Genomic DNA, 18,192 nt, shown 5'->3' with positions numbered 1-18,192 from the left:
TTATTTCTTTCCTTTAAGTTTCTTTTTACATGTTTATCTTGTAGTGTCATGTCCAATATTGTTGTTAATAACCTTAACTGCGCTGTTATCTATATAATAAAGACAATTCTCATTGTAGAAGTTTTTTTTATATATTGCGTTGACTGCATTTCATTTGAATGGGTTGTGTCTGTAAGATCAACAATAGTCCTCCTCGATGTTTGACGCCCAGCATAGATTGGCTCCCCCCCTTGAGACATTCCGCTATGTGCCGGCAGCACGCCTCATTGAAAGCCATGTGTCAGCTCCACACTCCACTGCAAGATGATGCTGCTGTTGCTGCTTCTGTCTACGCTTTCCGTCTGCCTGCTCTGGTTACAAGTTGCTCTGTGCCTGGAAGAGCCGGGTAGAAGCTTCACATTGGACGGGGATGTCCGCCATTTCACCGCCACCCCTCATTACATTTATGTCGCTACAGAGAAGAAACTTTACCAATTTAACCGCAATTTGAGTCTGGTGCACGCACTCAGCCAGACAGGCATCATCACTGGTAAAGGTGACAATGCCCGGTTCTCCAGAGTATCAGGTGGCCCATGGAACGATACTTTCAGCGTCAACGTGCTACTGCCCTTTGTAGAGAACAGAACCCTTATCAGCTGTGGCGTGACGGACAGCTGCGGCTACTGCGAGCTGCTGGAACTGGCCGACATCTCCACGGCACTTCACCGCGAGAACATCCTGGTGGGGCCCCCAAGCCGTGCCAGCTCCTCCGCCGCCTTCTTGGTGGCCCTTGATAGCTCCCGCCGAGACTTTTACATAATGACTGCCATCCAGCAACGCAAGAACAAGAGTAAGCACGTTTGCTTCCCCTTCACAGAGGCGGCGTACCTCCACGACGTTAATAACAAACACAATCGAGGCATCTTCTCCCACTCAGGAGATGGCTCCATGCCGCTTCTCAAAAGCAACGGGGACGTAGACTTTGTGGATGGATTCCAGAAGGGCGGAATCATTTATCTTTTTGCAAACTTGCGCTCTTCGCGAAAAAACAGAATTCGGCTCATCTGGATGGAAGCCAAAACTAAGAAAGAGGAGACCATGAAGTCCCTGCGTGGAGCGTTTCTAGTGACCCCCGGAAAAACTCTTAAAAGACTGGTTGCCTCCTCGGCCCTCTCACCAACACTGTGGACAGGCGTATTCAGCGCTGAGGGAGATCAGAGCAGCACAGAGCTGCTTCTGTTTAACATCACTCCCGATCTTACAATCACAGCAGATAAGGACTGGGATTTCTGCAGTGCTGTCAAATGCAGCCAGCAAAACACAAAGGTACCATATTTACCGCACTATAAGGCACACCAGATCACAATGCGCAACCCCAAAATTTGTGTAATGTGATATTTTTTCATATATAAGCTCACCAGACTATAAGGCGCATGGAAATAATACTACTGTAAGTGCTAGGGTTGAACAGAAAAAAAGAAGTGCCATATTAGCACATTGATTGGTCAGTCAGCGTATAATCCTGATTAGACTTGCATACAATTGCATAAAATTGGATGGAATGGGAATTGAACTCGGAAGGCAGCATGGGGTGCACTAGCTCGTATCCACTAGACTACGAGGGGTACAGACGACACATGAAAAGGCATTAAGGTCTAATCAAGTCATCACACTATTTTTTTGTCACATTACCAAATTTTTGATGTGGTTGTGCCAGGCCACAAGAATATTGTCAATATACATTAAACAGTTGCAGGATACGGACAACTTTCAAAGTCTTTATAAAGTGCACGAGATTCCGAACTGAATGACCAGAAATGTATTGTGGGAAGTAATTCGTTGTTCTGAACTGAATGAAGAGAATGGCATTGTGGGAAGTAATTGAATTGTCCTTAAAAAGAGAAATAAACGCATGGCTTCACGGATTCAAAATAACTGTCACTTACAATTCTTAGTCTCCATTGTAACATTTCTGGTACAGTGACTGAAAATAGTGTGAAAATGCTATGACTTAATGCCTTTTCATTTGTAGCCAGTATTCCTAGGGGTCTAGTAGATAGGATCCAACATTTTCCTCAACGTGATCTGGGTTTGGTTTCCATTGCATTTAAAGGTGGGGTGCGTCATTTGAAAACATACGCCTACAATCATGACTTTAAGCCAGGGGATGGCAGCAAATGTTTTACCTTTATTTCTGATACAAGCTCGGATAAACTCTTCTTTTAAAAGCAAATTGGTGCAATAGAAATTAAAGCATGACGGATCTTTGAACTCCGTTAGGCATTGTTAACACATCTGTAATAGAAAAAATAAATTAACTTTCAACTTTTTAAAAACACCTCAAACTAGCACCCCACCTTTAATGTTATGAAATTGTGAACAACCATTCATGCCCCTGATGGTAGGGATTTGGTGCTTTTACAATTGCTATCAAGTTCCGTTGTTATGTTTTGTTATTTATATCAGGGGATGGTGTTTTAATAGTCTGTAATTTGCAATAATCTGTGGTCTTAGCAGCACCTTGAGAATCCTTGTGATTAAGGTTTGAGCAAATAAATATGACTTGACTTGACTTCACTTATGCAACAATGGTAAGGGATAACACTTATTGACTGATTAATAAATGCACAAATATGGGAACACTATTCCGATTTTGTCCGGATACAAGGCACACCGGATAACAAGGCGTTCATATTTCTTTCCAATTTTGGGTTTTTGGGTGCGGCTTGTAGTCCGAAAAATACGGTATTTCCGGCGCCCTTTGCATTTTTGGGCTCGATGATCTCTTGCTGTTGTGTGCTTCCATCAGCCTAGAGAGCTGCAACCGATCAAGGTGCTCTTCAGCCAGAGCTCCATGACCTCCGTGCTGGCCACGACACAAGGAACGTGGATGGTCTTTTACATTGGGACAGCAGATGGACAGCTCATTAAGGTCTGACTTTATTAGAGAAATATTAAAGTGCCAACTTGGTGATTGTAAAAAGACTAATAGTACCCTAAATCACAAGCGATTTTAGTTCAACTTTTACCTCGACAATGCCAGTGGAAAATTTTCATCTTGAGAGAGAAAATTAAAGGCAACCGAGATACAGTTATTGCATAAGTCTGTACATCCTGTTCTTAGTAGTCAGTTGCTCCTTTTCAAAAGCTTGCAAAAACATGGGACAATTATGAATATTTATACCTATTGCTAATAAAATTGATTGTACTCATTGCAACAAATATTAAAGAAAACACTGTAAAGAAATAATACTCAAAACGAGCAAAGTAATCTGCTGATTTAAAAAATGTTTTTATCTTCCTATTACTAGGAAACCAGTATTAAACCCAGTAAAATCATGAAATAAACAAATTGATCTTGTTTCGGAATATATCGCTGAGTTTAAATATGTTTTCTTATTTAAATGGAAAAATGATTTCACATTTTAAGTGCTTGGTAAAGTCTCTCATCTCACTTTATTAGCTGTACCGCTTATCCTTATTAGGGTCGCGGGGGGGGGGGGGGGGGGTGGGGGGGGGGCTGGAGCCCATCCCAGCTATCTCCGGGCAGTGGGCAGGGGACACCCTGAACTGGTTGCCAGCCAATTGCAGGGCACACTTAGTAAAGTAAATAAATTAATAAAATGAGATCAATTATCTGCCATCTGATGTAAGATTATTTATCTGACTTCAAATACATTATTTTACTTGAGAAATGTTTTTTTATTACAATAAAACAAGGAATGTTGTCAAACAAGATTATTTAAATCTGCTCTCAGAATATTGTACCAGTTTTAACGTTTTTCTCTCATTTTGCTAGAAAAATTCCCCCATGCATTGTCTGCATCGCTTATCATCAGTAGGGTCGCGAGGGTGCTGGAGCCCTACTCAGCTTCATCTTCGGGCAGTGGGAAGGGGACATCCTTAACTGGTTGCCACCTAGTGGCGGGGCACAAATAGACAGACAACTTATTTGCTCATTCACACCTAAGGACAATTTGGACCAGTCAATTAACCTGACATGCATATTTTTGGAATGTGGGAGGAAACACACAAGCACGGGGAGAACATACAAACCCCGCAAAGAAAGGCTGGTAGCTGGATTTGAACCCATGACCTCAGAAATGTGCCAAAATGTGTTAACCACTCATCTGCCATGCTGCTGTTGCTAGAAAATATTTTTCAAATGGTAGCATAATGCTTTGGGGGTGGTTTTTTGACAGCAGATGTCAGATAACTTAGCTCATTTACAAATGTTCCTCTTTTTAAGAGGTAACTCATTTTAAAAATACAGTAAAATAAGGACACAAAGTTAGAAAATGATCTGCCATTTGGCTTTTTTTCATTTAATTTATTTCAATAATTGACTTGAAATTGAACTTAACTTCAATTGAAGTTTTTGACTGAATAACCAAAAACGGTGGTAGTATTAATGACAAGTATTTATTTTTGTTTATTTGTTTGATGATTTTGGATATTACCTCTGCCCAGCCAAAGTTTGAGATTATTTTACCAGTCAGATCATAAAAGTTTTCTTTTTTTCATCTTTTTTGTGGTTTGGATTTGCGTTTGGACTGTATTTGAAACAGTTACTGTATACTTTTGCTTTCACCATTTTCATGCTATACTAACAAAACACTCTGATAACAAGCATTAGTCTCTCTCCACGGTCCCCCTTCCCTCCTACCTAATGTGTTGCCAGTCCCAGAACAGTATTGTCAAAAGTAAGATAAAAGCAGATAAGCGCAGTGGAAAAAAATGATAAAGTACTTTTTTGTACTTATTAAAGAAAATATTTCAACTTTTTAAGGACACCTCAAACAATGCACCCCATTTCTTAGAAGAAGCCTGTAAAGTCACGTTTGAATGTTTACCTCATAGCACGAGGGAAAGTGAAACTGGTCGAAAAAGTTCCAAAGGAAGTATGAGTTTGAAGTTCCTGGCGGCAAAAAGTACAATGGTTTGTGGCTTGACCTTAACCATAACGAATGCAAGTCCACTCATGCAAAATGGCCACATGTGCTGAGCAAAATGTCTGAGACGTTATTTATGTGGTGGCATTTTGGTCCCACTCATTAGGTAATGCAAACTGTGGCTGAACCACAGATTGATTCGTCATTCTCCATTGTCATTGTTGTTTGCAGCTGAGTGTGGACAAAAATAATCGCAGCACTTGTCCCACATTGCTCTACCGGACGGCTGATCATCGCAAAGTGTTTCCAAGCATGCACCTTGATGAAGTGGACGGCAAACACGTGTACGCCGTCTTTAGTAATCAGGTTTGTTTGCTTGTTTGTACGTTTTTTTTCTGTTTTCAATATTAGAGTTTTCACAGGATGGCAGTTTCCTATTTTGACTATTATTGTGCATTGTTGTTCGTTGGTTTGACACCATTGTTGTTATCGGCCAAACGTGTGTCTTCTATGATTTCCCCCCCCTTAGGACTGATCGTTTTTTTGTAACCTTGGAGATTTAATGGAGGCGGCAGGAACAGGGAATAGAACAACAACAGCATAGCAGGGGACAGTGCTCTATTCGGTCCTGTTAAACCTGTATACGTCGGATATTCAGTACAACTTTGAGTCCTGCCACCTACAGAAGTTTGCTGACGACACTGCTATTGTGGGATGTATCAGAAGTGGGCAAGGGGAAATGTACAGGAAATTGATCCAGGACTTTGTCCAATGGAGCCACCAAGACCGGGGAGATGGTGGTGGACTTCAGGAGGCCTAGACCTCACCCGGAACCTGTAACCTTCAAAGGAGAATGTGTAGTTTTTTCAGACCTGCAAATACCTGGGTGTGCAGCTGGACAATAAACTGGACTTGACTGCCTACACAGAAGCTCTGTGCAGGAAACGACAAAACCGACTGTACTTCCTCAGAAGGCTGGCGTCCTTCAACATCTGCAAAAAGCTCCTGCAGATGTTCTATCAAACTGTTGTGGCAAGCGCCCTCTTCCATGCGGCAGTGTGTCCTGGAGGCAGCACTAAGAAGAAAGATGCCTCTCGTCTGAGTAAGCTGGAGAGGAAGTCGGGCACTGTTGGGGGCACAGACCTGGACAGCCTGACAACTGTAGCTGAGAGACGGGCACTGAACAAGGTGCTGTCAATCATGGACAATTCACTACATCCACCACACCTTCCTTGGAAAGACTGAGAAGATAGTTTATCCCTCATGCCATGAGGCTCTTTAACTCCACCCGGGGGAGTAAAAGCCCACATTAAACCCCAAACCCACATTTGCATATTTTACCCTATTTTTTTTATTTTACCCTATTTTTATTACAGTGTGTATTTTTTGGAACATTATTTAAATGCTATTTATTCTACACGTTATATTGGGTATTTTTGTATTCTATATCTTATTTTATTTTATTTTTTAACAAAAAGATACTGATGAAAATGTGAATTTCCCTACGTTTATGAATAAAGTATCTATCAAAAATTATCTTATCTTTAGGCTCTCTCCCTGTTTTTCCCTGCTTGTTCAAAATCCACTTATGTCTTTGAGTTTTTACAGAGGTTTAAACTTAACACTTGTTTGAAGGGATAAGAAAATATCTTTTTTTTTTTACAAGTAGGCACAGAATGTGTATGTTCCTCCCCACAATTATACAGATATGTTTTAGATTATTCCACACACCATGGATCTCAGGAAATTATTTTTCAAATTTGACAGTTTGACCTTATGTCCCCTAGAGCCTTTGACGTCACCCGCTGACAACAAGGAATTAAAACAATGGCGCGTCCCGTTGAAAAACTGATGTGATCTTAGTAATCAGGAAAGGCATAGCGCTAATTTTTGCTTGGAGTAATTGGAGCTTTGTTTACCGTGTTGCTGGCAGACTTCCAACTGTTTTATCAGAGTTGCGTGCTTTGATCATCAAACGTTGCGTGAAGTTTACGTATCGTCGTATAAAGCGTGCGTTCCTTTTTTGCTTTTGCCTCCTTTCAGGTATGTGATTGTGACTTTTTCTTTTGTGTTTTTTGCCGCAGGTCTTACAATTAATATGTTGTCCAGAGAGCATCCCGTTAACATTCGGGCTCCCGAAGGGTTTCCAGTTTTCTTTGGTACCAGTTAGCCCGATTAGCAGTCGGCTACCTGGCTCGCCTGCCGTGCTCATTGTTTTCCCTTAGGCTGGGTTCATGTTTGTTGCTGTGGTACTTTTTTTTGTTGTTGTTGGCTCACAGTTATCCTGTCTGCTTACTGCATGATTTTTGTCAGCCAGCCCCCTCTTTTCCGCAGGTCAGTCCTGCTAGCCGTTTTCAGCAGTTGGCTAGCCTGCCGTGTCACGGCTGGTTTAGCCTGCATTAGCTCACTGTATGTTATTTTTGCCAGTTTGCATCGTTTTGGCTGCTCGCCATTTATTGTACCATTACTGCGCCCACCTACGACACAACAATTAGCATTCTCTGCAAAATCTAGCAAAACTTTGCTGAAAACACTGAAAACATTTTCGACTAATTAGCATGTGAGCCAACTTGGTGACTGGCTTGCTAGGGTGCTGGTGTTCTTCATATGACGTCACAGCTCAGGAAGTCAAATAGGCTCTTCAAAATGCATTATCTCTGCAAATAACTGCAGTATCTATCTATCCATCTATCTATCTATCTATCTATCTATCTATCTATCTATCTATCTATCTATCTATCTATCTATCTATCTATCTATCTATCTATCTATCTATCTATCTATCTATCTATCTATCTATCTATCTATCTATCTATCTATCTATCTATCTATCTATCTATCTATCTATCTATCTATCTATCTATCTATCTATCTATCTATCTATCTATCTATCTATCTATCTATCTATCTACCTTGGTCATTTCCCTCAAGAGGGGTGACCGACAGCAAGATACACACATACAATAACAAAGAAAACAAAAGGGAAATAAATAGCAAAAAAACACACAAAAAATGTTGGACCATGGCCAACCCAATTGCCCAAACACGCAAATAAGTTAGGCACCTCGGGACCCAAGTTGGTCATGCTTTCGTCCCTCCAGATGAAACGGGACACCAGAGAGCGGCCATGTCACTCGGGTCAGGGTGACACAACACACTCTTTTGTTCAACAGCAGGGCCGCATCATACGGGTGCCCAGCCCATCCTTAAGAACGCGCCCACAAACCCACTATCCTTTCACAACACCTCTCCACTCCTTTCTATCACCAACAAGAGCTCTAGCTTCAATTATATTTAGACCTCTTTCCTGCAGTGCACCCATAACACCATGCATCCACGTCAATTGTGGCCTTCCTCTTGGTCTCCTTCCATTGACTTCTGCTCTGTAGATCCTCTTCAACATTCACTCCTCATCCATCCTCTCCATGTGTCCAAACCAACCGGGTACTCTCTTATCAACACGCTTGCTCAGTTCCATGACTTCTCCAGTTCTGTCTCTCACAATTTCATTTCTCAGTCTGTCCAATCTTGTCACTCCTAACATAGTCCTTAAACACTTCATCTCAAAAACATTCAACTTCCTTCTTAAATCTGCGTTCAGGCTCTTAGTCTCTGCACCATACAACACAGTCGGCACAATCACACTCTCATACAGTCTCCTCTTAACATCCATACTCATACTCTTGTTGTTCATCACTCTCCTCAGAGCACCCAAAACCTTGCTTCCTTGATTCACTCTGTGCAATACCTCACACTCCATTCCACTAACTGCAGCCACATCACAACCCAAGTACCTAAAGCTTTCAACTTCTTCCAGCACCTGTCCATGCAACCTGATTTCTAACGTAATGCCCACTCCATCTCGTGAACACTTCATCACCTTACTCTTCCCAACATTGACACATAACTTACGCCTATCACATACTCTTCCAAACTCCATTACCAGCCTTCTCAATGTTTCCTCAGAGTCAGCCACAAGCGCTGTGTCTTTTGCAGACAACAACTGACTTACCTGCCACACTGTTCCACTGTTGTCTATCATGTCTACACCTCTGCCAAATACTCTTGCATTCACCTCCCTCACCACACCATCCATGTACACATTAAACAGCCATGGTGACATCACACACCCCTGTCTTACACCAGTCAACACAGGGAACCACTCACTTGTCTCACTCCCTACTCTTACACATGCTCTGCTGTTCATATAAAAACTCTTTAATGCTTCCAACAACTTTCCACGCACTCCATACATCACCATCACTTGCCACAACGCCTCCCTATCAACTCTGTCATACGCCTTTTCCAAGTCCATGAAAGCCAAACAAACATCCTTACCTTTTGCAAAATATTTCTCACACAACTGTCGTACTACAAACACCTGATCCACACATCCTCTTCCTTTCCTGAAACCACTCTGCTCCTCCATCACCACCTCATTCGTTCTTTCTCTCACTCTCTTAATCAAGACTCTTCCATACAGCTTATCCGGCACAGACAACAAACCGATACCTCTCGAATTGCTACAATCTTACTTATCACCTTTACCCTTATACAATGGCACCACACATGCACTACACCAATCAACAGGAACCACACCACTTAAAAAACATACATTCAACAAGCGTACTAACCAGTCAATCATAGCTGTGCCACCTTTTTTCAGGCATTCAGCAGTACAACCATCCAACCCAGGTGCCTTCCCCCCTTTCATTTCTTTCACTGCCTCTTGCACCTCCCATGTTTCCACAGGCTTCACATTTAAATCACCCAACACGGGCTTTCTCTCCATACCATTGATCACCTTGACTCTCACTTCTCTCCCATCCTCCACATTTAGCAACTCCTCAAAATACTCTGCCCATCTCGTCCTGACTGCACTACCGCTAACCAGCAATCTACCATCCTTATCTTTCACTTTCTCTTCCTTTCCAGACTCACTGTCTCTTACTCTTTTCACTTCTTTCCAGAACACTTTTCTCCTTTCCTCAAAGTTCACTCCTATCTTTTGACACCATTCATCATTTGCTTCCCTTTTCGCTGCTTCCACCTCCGCTTTTACCAACCTTTTCTTCACTTTATATCTTTCATACGCATCGGCACTCTTATCTTGCAGCAACTCCTCAAAGGCACGTCTCTTTTATGTCACAGCCTCTTATACCTCATCATTCCACCATTCACTTCCTTTCCTAATACCTCGACCAACTTTTCTCATTCCACACACTTCTTTTGCACTCCTCAACACTGCCTCTTTAAACCACTTCCATTCAATTTCCACACCCTCCATTTCTCTTCTACTAACCCGTTCATACTCTTCCCTTATCCTCTCTATAAACTGTCTTTCCTTTTCTGCCTTATTCAACTCTGACATTTTCACCTCTTCCCTCACACTTTTCTTATAACTAGCCCTCCACGATCCATCTATTCTCAGTTTTCCTTCCACATAGAAATGATCAGACATACCACTCATTTCACCTCTGTAAACATGCACATCCAACAATCTACTTAACATCCCTTTCTTAACCACTACATAATCCATCAGTGCTTTGTCCACCATCTCGCCACCATCCACTCTGACAAAGGTATACTTATTCACGTCCCTCTTTTTAAACAATGTATTTCCAATCACCAACTCATTTTCCACACATAACTCAATCAATTTCTTCCCACTCTCATTTCTTCCTGGTACTCCATATCTACTAATCACATTTTCAACCGTTTCATCACCCACTCTAGCATTCAGGTAACCTAGTATTACCACTTTCCACCCTTCTTTCGCACTTGCCACACATTCGGACAAGTCCTTCCAGAACTCCTCTGTCTCCTCAGCGCTTCTTTCTGAACCAGGTCCATATGCACTAATAAGCATCCATACTTCTATACCCCACTTCAACCTCACCCACATCAATCTGGAAGATATATCTTTCCACTCCACCAGTTTTTCCTTTGCTGTCTCACTCACAAGCACAGCCACTCATTCTCTAGCATGCCCACCCGTAAATCCAGACCTTCTACCATACATATCTCCAAACTGCAATTCACCCTTTCCTTTCATCTTTGTTTCACTCAAGGCTAACACATCAACCTTCCTTTTAGTCATCATCCTTCCGATCTCCACTTTCTTCCACTCAGTCACTTTACTTCCAAATCCTCTCACATTTAATGACCCTATAACTAGGGTTTGCGAGACCTTTCAGTCTCCCGCCCCGCTTTGTTTGCCTTGCTGTGTCTTAGGGAGTAGAGATAGAGAGGAGAGGATCCCCAGTCCCCTCGCTCCCTCCACTTTAGTCGCCTCTTACGGCACACAGCGGACCATGATGGGAGATATTATGCCAAAAGCATGTCATATTTTCTCATATTTTGAGTGTTTTAGGATTTCGTTATCCCTTTAAAATGGTGTGCGTGTCAAATTAACTGTCATTGACACCATTGACGAATGATGTGTTGGCAGGTGAGGAGTGCACCAGCTTCAATGTGCCATGCCCACAAAACATTGGAAGATTGCTGGTCGGGGCAGGATCCAAGCTGTGTGTGGTGTCATGCTAAAATGAGGTTGGTAAGTTTTTCCTGCATTTAACAGGGTGGTGATGATAATAAGTCTAATGTTTATGCCATCACTTATGATTTTTAACGAGGAAAAAAAAACTACCACATTTTCCAGTCTCTAATGTGCATTGGATTATAAGGAGCACTTCAAAAAATTGTTTTTATGAAATATTTGTATATATAAGGCACACTGGACTATATGGCGCGTGAATCCTGCAATATAAAACAAAAAAGTTTATATTTTTTTATATCTGTTTAGTTCATACATTTATATCTGTATATTTCTTGTAATATCTTTTGTTTTCGTTTTTAGCAGGGATCCTGTAATATAAAACCTTAAGAAATTGTTCATATTCATTTATCTAGCTACAGGTAAATACAATTGGAATTGCACAACTAAAATGAATCAATTAATTTTAATGGTGAAACCTTCGTCCGTAATATTTATCTTTTATGAATTATGCATTTTTTTTAATTTACTGGCTTTTCTGATGTAACCCTAGCTCTTACAGTACTCCTTATTCTTGCGCCTAATGACCCAGCACGTTTTCTAAATTAAACTTTTTCACAAAATACTATTTCTTAAAGTGTGCCTTATTATGTGCGTGTTAAAGTCTGTAAAGTGCGGTACATAAATAAAATCTAGATATGTATATATGATTTGTAGAAAAATAAAACTATGAATGTGTGTGTGGACAAAAAAGTTTTTAATCTATTCAAACAAATCATTTTTTCTTGTAAATTTTTCTCTCTTATTTTACTGTATTCAAAAAAATAAATGGTTAAGAGATTTTTGAAATCAGCAAATTGATGTTAGCGAATGGTAAATATTTTTCCTCACTATTATATTTCATATTTTAGGACATTTTAAATATGTAAAATAATTATTTTCATGAAAAAAAATACACTGTACTGTATTCAAATCAGCAAAAGGATGTTAGCATGTGACAGATTTTTTTTTCATATTTCAATACATTTCCAAAATGTAAAATCATTTTATTGTAATATATATACATATATATATATATATATATATATATATATATATATATATATATATATATATATATATATATATATATATATATATATATATATATATATATATATATATATATATAATGAGCAAAAATAATATGAATAGGATGAATTTAATTCATATCCCAACATTTTTCTAATCCCAGCTGCATGTTCAGGGACGAATGCCAAAACTCCAACTGGCTGTCCTTTCCTGACGAGTACCATAAGAAGCGTATTTCCTACACGGTGAAAAAGCAAAGTAATGGTCAGGTACTTCAACGATGCGTCATCAAATGCACCCATGGAAGTCCATTTTCCTTTTTGAAGCTTTGCTTTTGTTTAGATCAGGTTGGAAATCCGCGTGCATGTTGAGGTGGATGCAGAGGCGAGGAGCACCTTCGCTTGTCAGTTTTCTGCAAGTTCTGGGGAGCTTTGCAACAGAGACGGGCCAAGACCTGTTTTCCCACAATGCACCTGCGTCCTCTTGGATGGCAAACTGACCAGCGAAGGTTTGTAAGTCAAAATTGTCAACGTGCAACCCATTTCATCAGTTTGTTAGTTTGCTAATTTATTTACTCCTTTGTTTTAACCCTAATAGCTAAACCAAACACCTCAACCCTAACACAAATTGCTTTTTATTTTATTTTTTTTCAACAATACGTGATACCAAAGTACACGATATTTTAGTGTACTTTGTCATCTCGCAACGTTTCATTCATTTGTCTATTTTTTATTTGAGTGTACAGACAACTCTGTTTATACCTATTTATTTTTGTCATCACACTACCCTAATTATCCATCCATCCATTATCTGCACCGCTTATCCTCTGTAGGGCCGTGGGGGCGCTGGAGCCCATCCCAGCTATCTTCGGGCAGTGGGCGGGGGACACCCTGAACTGGTTGCAAGCCAATCGCAGGGCACCCTAATTATTGTTATTATTATTATTTATTTATGTCAACACGCAACGTTTTTATTTGTTTATTCATTTATGTATTTCTTTTGGTCATCGATCCATTCACAAATCTATTTATTTGTCTTTGTCAACTCGCAATATTTTATTCATTCCTTCAGTCAACAGAACACCCTTTGTATGTATGTATTTATTTAATTGGTCAATACACTACCGTGTTTATGCATTTATTTTTTTCAACACACAACCTTTTTAAATATGTATTTTTTATTTTCACAAATACTTAGGCTACATCCTTTTTCAACTAATTTTTGTTCACATGCAACCTTTTTCTTTATGTATCCGTATCTTTGATTTTGTTCAGTGTGTGTTTGCACGCCGCCTCGCAGAGGAGAGATCCGTGTTTTAACCCAGCCAACGAAACACACGCACGCAATAAATGAACGAATCATGGCGGCTCCTCAAGCAAAAACATCTCGTTCCTTCCAGCCGGCGTGGACAGACAAATGAGACTTGGTGCGAAAAATGACCGTGCCATTTTGTGCATTATGCCTCGAGGGCGTTGTACCTCGCATAGCAAGTGTTAAACGTCATTGCGAGACGAATCATGAACATACGTTCAAGGATGAGTCTGACATGGCAGAGACATTAAAACGCGCTGTGTCCAGGTACGGCAAACAATCACAGACCCTTAAGACCTGTGTCACTGCTAAAAACACCACCACTGAACCAAGCTATCACATTGCTCACTGCATCGCAAAGCACAGAAAACCATTTACTGATAGCGAATATTTTAAAGAAGCGTGTGTGTATGCGTGTATGCGTGTGTGCGCGCACATGTGTGTGCGTGTGTGTGCGCGTGCGTGCTTTCTGCTCTGCTGCTGTTATTTCAAGTTTTTATATTTTCTGCAACAAGATATCATTGATGAATGGTATGGTAGCTGTCGATAGCACTCGTTTTTGATTGTAGTTCATTGTTAATGAAGAATGGTTGTTTCTGGTTAATTCTTGTGGAAAAAAGTTAAAGTCATGGATGGCTACAGGCCTTTCACTTGTTAATCACATTCATTTTTTAGTTGATTGATGAACAAGAATAGTGGAAGATAAATTGGTCAGTTATACCAGTGGTTTTCAACCAGTGTGCCGCGGCACACTAGTGTGCCGTGAGACCTTGTCTAGTGAACCGCTGGAATTTGCCCAATTTTATCTTTCAAAAAAAATCAGGCCATTATTCAGTGTTTTTGCAATCTTCAGACGAGGAACTGTAACAGTCATCCATATCAGTAGGTGGCAGTAGATTTTTATATACTTCTTATGTACTAATTATTTGCTCTTGAAATAGCACAGTACATATAATAACTGAATTTGTTTAACAAAGCGGTTTAAGATTGCACTGTAAAAAATAAAAACATAAAGCACATCATTTTTTATTTTAAGTAGTATTTTCTTCTTTTTATACACTAATTATCTGCTTATGAGGTAGTACATTGAAATATTTGACATAACTTCATTTTCATACATTTCGACGGACGATGTGCCTCGGAACTTTTCTATAAATAAAAGCGTACCTTGGTTCAAAAAGGGTTGAAAAGCACTGAGTTATACGATTAAAATGTAAATCCATGTTGTATATTTGGAGTGGTGTAAAATGACAGCTCTGTTGGATATTAAAAAAATGTTGTGCAAGTCTTTAATCTTGGTGTGGCACACTGTTTTACAAGGAAATTTGAAAGTGGCACTCCACACCGAAAAGGTTGCTGACCACTGCAATTATGTATCTCACCTCATCTCATTAGCTGCACCGCTTATCCTCAGTAGGGTCGCGGGGGTGCTGGAGCCCATCCCAGCAATCATCTGGCAGTGGGCAGGGGACACCCTGAACTGGTTGCCAGCCAATCGCAGGGAACACAGGGACAGCCAACTCGCTCGCTCATTCAAACCTCGGGACAATTTGGACAGGCCAATCCACCTGAAACGCATGTCTTTGGAAAGTGGGAGGGAACCGGAGTGCCCGGATATTTTTTTATTTCTCTATTTTTGCCAACATGCAACCTTGTTATGTAATGACACACGCTACTTTTATAACTTATCACACAACCCAATTTTTGTCATCCATCCAGGCCTGAGTGTGACAGTGAAATTCCGACTGCGCCCAATGGGATTTGTAGAAAGGATTAATTTGGAATTGTGCCCTGATGTCAGAGGCTTGCTTTCTCCTATGTTGTGAGTCCCAAAACGACCACGACAAATATTGGTCCAACATGAATGAAATGTTCTCCTCCTCGTTCCAGGTGCAGGAAATGTTTTGAGCTCGGGTGCAGCTGGAGTAACGGCCAATGTTCCTGGGCCACTGCGCAAGATGTGATGGATGTAAATACTTGATAGGTTTTCACCCTGTGACTGAAAACCTAATATTTTTGTTTTTCCCCAACAGGACCAAGTTTGCCAAATAATCCAATCCCAAATTATCTTTGCTGTAAGTCTGAGTCAAAAGCAGTGTATTTTAATTAGTGTGCCAAGGCACACTAGTGTGCATTGAGACCTTGTTTAGTGTGCTGCATGAAAATGCGGCATTTTATCTGTGCAAAAAAAGCCTTCCATTGTTTAGTATCTTTTCTTTCAGATGAGTAACTGTAACATTCATCCATATTAGTCGGTGGCAGCAGATTATATACTAATCATCTCCTCATGAGTTAGTACAGGGAAATACAATACAGGGAAGTACATCTATCCATTTTCTGTGCTGCTTATCCTCCCTATGGTTGCAGGGAATTATTGTATATTAAATACCTTTTGTTTAAAGAAGCTATTTAAGATCGCACTACAAAAATACTAACATAATTAAAATGGTAAATGGTCTGCATTTATATAGCGCTTTTCAAGTCAATGAAGACCTCCCAAAGCGCTTTAACTTACACACTCACACTCACACCAATAGCGGCCATGCAGCCATGCAAGGCGCCGACCTGCTTATTGGGGGCATTACTAATGCCGCCCTGATATATACAGTATATATATATATATATATATATATATATATATATATATATATATCTGGTTTCATTACACATCAACTGAACTATTTCAAGCCTTTTATTATTTGAATATTGCTGATTTTGGCTTACAGCTGAAAAAAACTCAAAAATCCTATCTCAAAATATTAGAATACTTCCTCAGACCAAGTAAAAAAATAATTTTATAACAGCAAAACTAAATAAAACATTTGAAAATGTCCATTGATGCACTCAGTACTTGGTTGGGAATCCTTTTGCACGGATTACTGCATCAATCCGGCGTGGCATGGAGGCAATCAGCCTGTGGCATTGCTGAGGTGTTATTGATGCCCAGGATGCTTCGATAGCGGCCTTCAGCTCATTTGTAGGTCTGGTGTCTTTCATCTTCTTCTTAACTATACCCCACAAATTCTTGATGGGGTTCAGGTCAGGGGAATTAGCAGGCCAATCAAGGACAGTGATGCCATGGTCAGTGCACCAGTTACTGGTGGTTTTGGCACTGTGGGCAGGTGCCAGATCATGCTGGAAAATGAAATCCTCATCTCCATAGAGCTTTTCAGCAGATGGAAGCATGTAGTGCTCTAAAATCTCTTGGTACACAGTTGCATTTACTCTGGACTTGATGAAACACAGTGGACCAACACCAGCAGCTGACATGGCTCCCCAAACCATTGCTGACTGTGGGAACTTCACACTGGATTTCAAGCAACTTGGATTTTGCTCCTCTCCAGCCTTTCTCCAGACTCTGGCGCCTTGACTTCCAAATGAAATGGAAAACTTGCTTTCGTCTGAAAAGAGGACTTTGGACCACTCTGCAACTGTCCAGTGCTTCTTCTCCATAGCCCAAGTCAGACGCTTCTTCCGTTGTCTTGAGTTCAGAAGTGGCTTGACCATGGGAATACGGCTATTGTAGCCCATTTCCCGGACACGTCTGTGAACTGTGGCTTTTGATACCTGGACTCCAGCTTCAGCCCACTGTCTTTGAAGCTCCCCCAAATTCTGGAAGCGGCTCTTCTTCACAATTTTGTTAAGGCTGCGGTCATCTCTCTTGGTTGTGCAGCGTTTCCGGCCACATTTTTCCCTTCCAACAGACTTTTTGTGGATATGCTTTGAAACTGCACTCTGTGAACAGCCTGCTCTTTAAGAAATTTCTTTTTGTGTCTTACCCTCCTGATGGAGGGTATCAATGATGGTCCTCTGGACAGCAGTCAGATCAGCAGTCTTCCCCATACTTGTGATTTAGTTTACTGAACCAAGCTGAGTGTTTTTAAGGCCCAGGAAACCTCGCCAGGTGTTTCGAGTTAATTAGATGATTCAGGTGATTAGTTGAATAGCCTACTTGTATACTTTTTCATGATATTCTAATATTTTGAGATAGGATTTTTGAGTTTTCTTAAGCTGTAAGCCAAATTCAGCAATATTAAAATAATAAAAGGCTTGAAATAGTTCAGTTGATGTGTAATGAATCCAGAATGTATGACATTTTTGTTTTTTTAATTGCATTACAGAAAATAAAGAACTTTATCACAATATTCTGATTTTCTGAGACAGTCCAGTATATATATATATATATATATATATATAAATATATATATATAATCAAAATACTACACATCATTTTGCTCATTTTATTTGTTTTCTTTTATAATGAAACAAAAAACGGGAAAAACAGTAAAGTGGTATGAAAAATTTCACTGGCAGATCATTTTTGGTCATTTAAATATATCTAGCTATCTATCTATCTACCCAGGTCATATCCCTCGAGAGGGGTGACCGACAGTAAGACAAATACATACAAAAAAAAAACAAAGAAAATAAAAAGAAAAAAAG

The 18,192-nt window shown here is 40.2% G+C and overlaps 1 protein-coding gene across 3 annotated transcripts in view; it reads left to right on the top strand.

The window, feature by feature from the left end:
- The first annotated feature begins 287 nt into the window (after window positions 1–287).
- plxnc1 (plexin C1) overlaps window positions 288–18,192 on the top strand; it is a 52,552-nt gene continuing 34,647 nt past the window's right edge. For all 3 annotated transcript variants that reach the window (XM_088347349.1, XM_088347350.1, XM_088347348.1), the window contains exons 1-9: window positions 288–1,305; window positions 2,789–2,911; window positions 5,103–5,237; window positions 11,323–11,423; window positions 12,602–12,707; window positions 12,781–12,946; window positions 15,469–15,571; window positions 15,640–15,718; window positions 15,783–15,824. In XM_088347349.1, the coding sequence (XP_088203475.1) occupies window positions 304–1,305; window positions 2,789–2,911; window positions 5,103–5,237; window positions 11,323–11,423; window positions 12,602–12,707; window positions 12,781–12,946; window positions 15,469–15,571; window positions 15,640–15,718; window positions 15,783–15,824 (1,857 nt within the window). In that variant the 5' untranslated portion in view covers window positions 288–303. The remainder of the gene's footprint in view (window positions 1,306–2,788; window positions 2,912–5,102; window positions 5,238–11,322; window positions 11,424–12,601; window positions 12,708–12,780; window positions 12,947–15,468; window positions 15,572–15,639; window positions 15,719–15,782; window positions 15,825–18,192) is intronic.

This window comes from Urocampus carinirostris, chromosome 11, assembly GCF_059441175.1.
Source record: "Urocampus carinirostris isolate Australia breed hairy pipefish chromosome 11, RoL_Ucar_1.0, whole genome shotgun sequence".
Lineage (NCBI taxonomy): Eukaryota > Metazoa > Chordata > Actinopteri > Syngnathiformes > Syngnathidae > Urocampus > Urocampus carinirostris.
This window is presented reverse-complemented; position numbering and strand designations above follow the sequence as displayed.